General features: G+C 30.1%; 1 protein-coding gene across 3 annotated transcripts in view; it reads left to right on the top strand.

Annotated features, from left to right (window-relative positions):
- Nucleotides 1–712: 712 nt before the first annotated feature.
- The window catches only part of LOC111624125 (collagen alpha-1(I) chain-like), a 28,092-nt gene continuing 22,851 nt past the window's right edge, over nt 713–5,953 (top strand). For all 3 annotated transcript variants that reach the window (XM_023366911.1, XM_023366912.1, XM_023366913.1), the window contains exon 1: nt 713–890. In XM_023366911.1, coding sequence (XP_023222679.1) covers nt 880–890 — 11 coding nt within the window. In that variant the 5' untranslated portion in view covers nt 713–879. The remainder of the gene's footprint in view (nt 891–5,953) is intronic.

The following is a 5,953-nucleotide window of genomic DNA, read 5'->3' as shown; positions in this document are numbered from 1 at the left end:
ATATTCTCGAAAATAACTGTTAACGTCACATAATTCCTTTTTTTTTTTTTAACACAAAATAAGATAAATTATCGGAAAAAACACGATTTTCTCTTTGTAAAAAAAGGAAATTAACTCGAAAAATTCGTCATACCTGCAAGAACCAAAAACAACTAGAGAGATAGAAATATACAATTGAATTGGCAGTTAGCCACGATGACATAAAACAGATTTTTCTGGTCCATTTGTACAATCGGTGTTACTTTTTTTTTTTTTTTGTGCATTGCCCACCTTATCGTTTATCAAGGCCGGTCACATGGAGAAAGTTGCGAGACAACATCTTTCAACCCATTAAAAAGAAAAAAAAAAAAAAAAGAAGAAGAAGAAGAAGCAAAATAGTATACGCCCAATCGAGTTTCTCTATTGGAATCACTCTTCACTCTGGCTACTTTGCTTTATTTTTAAAAGGTTTCGTCTCACCCATCATATCGTTGATGCGGCAATTATAAAGAAGGCCGAGTAGAATAACACGAGACACGCGTTTAGAGGAAGGTGTATACGTTAAGAGTCTTTCGTCGGAACGTCTACTCACTTCTTTAAATAATAGTTTTTTGGAAGAGCGAATTAGAAACGTTAGGGGAATAAATGGCGCTTTAAGTAGTAATCATGGTCGTCAAGAATCGTCCGCCAGGCGACGCTTCTCGACCAAAAGTTAACCACTTGCTCAGCCAGTTTCGTCTTCAACCATTCCGTAAGCGTTCAAACCGTCGGCTCCAACCTGTCCGGTTCGCGGACCTCGACCGCCGGATAAACGAACGGAAACACACACAAGACAACGAACACGTAAGGAGGAGAATGGATAAGACGAGTTGACATACAACACCGGCTTGAAAACGGACCATGGCTAGATTGTGAGTAGTTAACAATTATCGTAACTAATGACGGGGGTCGAAGGTTGCGCCTTTAGATTAAGAGTTACTTAATTCTCTTTCGAAATCACCCTTTAATTAAATTTGATGACGATGTCGAGTCCGTTACCCACGGCGGGGTCGTTGTTCTCTAATTATATAATTTTCGAATAAATTGTTGCACTTGCTTTCATTACTTACTCTTTTCTATTTTTTTTTTTTTTACTCACTTAATTTTCCTACCTTACTGTGTTCTGAATAGAAAAATATGCGCTGGATTCATTACTTCTCTTGTAGATTTTATATAAATTATTAAAGAATCAGCAATTATTTTTGTTAATATTAAACGGAGAATTTGCATTATTTTATTTAACAGTAGGAGGAAGAGAATTGACGGAAACTGTTAAGTAATATAATTACTTAGAGTGCTTTAGTTACATTACGAAAATGTTTAGCAAGTTACACGAATTAAATTAAAATTATATACGATAGAGGAAGGTTTTAATTGTGTTTAAAACCATTAAGAAATTTTAAAAAATTACAATATTAAAAAGTAAAATCATTAATTTCAATGATAAAAACATTAATAAAAACGCATCGAAAGAACGAAATATCAAAAACTATGTAGTAATTTTCATATAGAACAATAGTAAAAATTTGAAAAAATAGTAAAAAAATTCTTATATAAATTAAATAAAATTCGATATGTTAAAATCTGTCATCGGGTCTTAAATTAAGATTATAATTAAAGAAAAAAAAAGTTAAACTCGACTATTGCCGGTGCTCGAGTTAACTTAATTGAAGATCATAGCCGTGTTAGAGTTTATTAACATAATTACGTAACTATAGGACATGCCTTCAACTGAAAGATGGATGAGGAATATGCTGACACATCTTACGCGAATATATATTTAAAAAAATATATAATAATAATAATAAAGAAAAAAAAAATTTGCTTCGTAACTGTCGCGACTGCGATGGTCTTACGCAAAAGACTGCGATGGTCTTCACGAATCTATACGATTTAAAATGGAAAAAGTTTATAAATAAAGCGAGTATGAAAAACTAGTTCTGTCGAGTGTCAAGTTGTCACCGAGCATCAATTTAAGTCCCGCGACTAACGCGTTAACGAAGAGCCACCGAAATAGTGGACCCTTTTTTATTCCTTGGTTTTGCAGACTTTAGAGAGGGAACACTATGTCAAAATGACGTAACTGGGGAAAGTATGAAGCCGACTGTTAAGCTAAATTGAGATTTATATATATAAATACGAACGAGGAGATAAACGTTAGACAAATGGTGTCGTGGGACGTGACTACTAAGAGTACTTTTACTAAAAAAATCGACGAAATCATTGGTTAATTGATACTGATGATTTTCCCCTCTACTGTATAATAACCGGGTGGAGGGATAAGCAATTTACTTAGTGACGTTATTAAACGTTAAGCAACGTATTTAACTAGTGAAAATCTAAAAAATTGTTATTAAATTAAGACTTAAATACATTATACAACAATTAAAAATCGTATGATATAAAGTTTTCTCGTTATTAAACTTTTCTTATCGAACTGAAGAAAACACTAAATGTGCCTAAAGAAGATACCAAACTATTTTAAGCTCCGAACCCCCGAAAATGCGGATTTGCCAGTAGAATAACTAACGAATGGAATGTCGAAACGGGTGACGTATTTACGTACCTGTACATTTGCATATTTCATTCGTTGCTGATGTATTTCTTTAATAGAAGAAATGGGTGGACCGCATCGAAACGAGATGCTTCTCGAGTGGATAGAAAGCAAGAAACAACTTTTTGGATTTAGAAACAAACCAGTTGCTAAAAAGACTCTCTTGTACGAAAAAGAGTACAGGAAATACTCGAGACACACACAACATTTAAAAACGTTCTACAATTTATGAATAGAAATATTATTTATAAAGTTGATATTAAAGTAATTAGGATATAGTTATTAAACGGTCGGTTGTATATCAAAACACACTTTGTTAACTAATGGTTTTAGACACGTGTTAGTTCTTTTATAAGTCTGTTACCGACATTCTATATCGTTCGTTCGAATTACTACAATGTAAATTGTCAAATGGAATAAATTTGCATTTATCTTTATAAATACAGTTACTATTTTCTCCTTATTGTAAGAGTATAGAAGCTTATTTTTTATATGGATTTAAAAAAAAATCTTTACGTGTTACCATTGTTTCTAATTAGAAATCTGTGCTATAAGATTGAACTAAATAAATTTTTATTCAAATTTAATTTATTTCTAATGCTTAAAATTCAAATTTATAATACTTAAACTTCAATTTTTCTAATTTTTTTTAAACTTTAAAGTGGTTTCTAATATTCCAACTAACGAATAAATGAAGCTTTAGCTAATTCAAATAGGAGATTTTGTATTTAAAAAGAACACTATAACTTTGCGAGATAATACGTAAATTCACTCGCTCTTCCTGATTAAAACTATTAATTTATTAAGCTACACTACACTAGGAAGAGCTGACTCAAATTAGTTCCGCTAAAGGTTAATAATGTTCTAAGCACTAATTACTTATCTTATAATCGCATTAATATAGAATTTTACATAATTTTTCAAATCTATTTATAAAAATAGCATTGTTTAAATGCTATTTTTATTAATAAAAATAGCATTGTTTAAATGCTATTTTTATTAATAAAAATAGCATTGTTTAAATGCTATTTTTATTAATACAAATAGCGGATTTAAGTGTCTTTAATAAGAAAATAAATTAACAAGAGTATTATAAGAAGAATCTCTATACAAATGAAAATGGAAGATTGCTTGAAGCTGAGAATGAAGAAAAATACAAAAAAATAATTAATTTTAAAACTTAAAAAGTAATTAAATATTTACTTAATAATAATTATAATCTTATAATTATTAAAATTAAATTAATAATCGTATATTTATACTAATAAATAAATATCGAAAATAGTAATAGCAATAAAATCGAAGTTGTAAAATTTACACATGGAATAACTTAAAATTCATATTCTGTATATGGTAACATTGAAAATTAATTGCATCTACAATATCTTCTGACTCAATTTTATGATAACTTAACCCGCGTTGGTCGTGATTAATGTGTTATTTCTAAAACTTTCCTATATATCTTTATAGAAAAAGATCAGATTTGTCTTAAGGTTTTTGCCATGTCGTAGGTGTGTGTGTCGTGCCAAAATTATAAACAAGTAATCTGAAAGCTGGTATGGATTGATATTTTATAATAAAGAATCTCTGTAAAGAAATTCAAAGGATGAATATCTACCAATAGCGCAATGATCTCTGGCACACCTTTAAATTATTGTTAGTCTTCGAAGTTTCCATATTTAGTTAGAATAAATGTCTGTTTTTTGAATGCCTTAATATATTCGAGATCTCTTTTTCCATATTTATAACCGAACGGTAGTAGCAAAATTAGTAGCAATAAATTAGTATCCGACACGGAACATACCCATTTCGATTATATCCGTATTTACTATTCCTCCATTCGTCAGTAGGGGATATCGGGTACTAGATCTTGTTCTATTGAATAGATCTCGAATGATCTCTGACACCAAACCCACCGTAAATAAATAAATAAAATACCTTTATTTTTACTGCCCGCAGTTCTTCTTCGGTAGGAGGTATCATCATTAGTAGGGCAACTACAGTACTTGAGGTAAACCCCCTGGGATTTTTTTCGCTCCCGGATCGACAGGGGTCTGTCTCCCTGATCTTGGGGTGTGCCAGCCGTTCTTTGCCAATTCGTTGGTGTTTTTAATTTCCTTTCGTTCGATGGGAATTTTAAAATATTTTTTGACGTGATAGCTGTGTTAGACAGACCGAAAACAAGTATTATTAAAAGTCTGGTTATATTAATACATTGTTAATTTACACCGCGGTTCCTTTAATCAATTCTGTGTCGTAAACGATCTCGAATTAATTATTCGAAAGGCCTGATAAATGGTATTTTATATATGAACTTTGGCATAGAACCTTTGAGTATGATCAATCCAACACAGATAGTTCGGTTAAATGAGATCCTACAACGTTTATTAATTTAAAAAACGTTGTAGGATCTCACGTTCTATCTACTAATACCAAGATTTAATGGTATAAACGTCTTAACTTTAATAATAATTTTTCATATTGCAATGGAGAAATTCCGAAAACACTATAACAATAAAAATATATGTAGTGATCTGAAGACGATAATAAATTCAAAATGATATGTTATATAAAATATTGTATTCTTTTTTAATTAAATATTAATTAAATTTAATGAATTACATATTCGATAATCATCAGATGATACAGGTTTTTGGTAAAATATTCTCTGATAAATATTGAATTATTACTCTATATGACATTTATCTTCTTTGAAATCTCATAATTTTAAACCCACAACAGCTTATTATAGATAACCAGATTACTTTTATTAGACAGGTGTAATAACAAGCTATATATATATATATATATTTTTTTTTTTATATTAAAAACACCTACAGATTGTTACCCACGAAATACATGATAAGTGAGTAAATACGAAATTTGGTAGAGAGTTACTAAAGAATAAGGCACAATAGATTATTAGACTGAAGTTTTCGTACTTGCAGTATGTAGATTTTGATGTTTTTTCATTATTTATGCCCGTAAAATGTTAATTTTTAATGCCATTTTGTTTGATTTTTGATGATTTTATCATATTTTCACATCGCAAATTAACAATAGAAGATTACAAAAACAGATCCCATTAAAAGTTTTAAATTTTATTATAATTATTACAAAATTACATTAATTTCTTTTAACATATCCTACAGTATACTACAGTATGAAGTGGAAGCATAAGTCTTATATATAGTACACCAGTCGACCCCCCTATAATACTTTTGATTTTTCCGTTTTATATGAATTCCATGTTGTACGAGTCACTTAGATTTTACAAATACGTGTACCGGGCTGTGAACGGCTCACGTATTTGTAAAACCTAAGTGACTCGTACAACATGGAATTCATATAAAACGGAATAATCAACAGTGTTATAGGGGG

The sequence above is a fragment of the Centruroides sculpturatus genome, unplaced genomic scaffold (genome assembly GCF_000671375.1).
Source record: "Centruroides sculpturatus isolate CEXI.00-Female unplaced genomic scaffold, Cexi_2.0 scaffold214, whole genome shotgun sequence".
NCBI classification, from domain to species: Eukaryota; Metazoa; Arthropoda; class Arachnida; order Scorpiones; family Buthidae; genus Centruroides; species Centruroides sculpturatus.
Note: the sequence above shows the minus strand (reverse complement) of the source record. Positions and strands in the feature narration are given on the sequence as shown.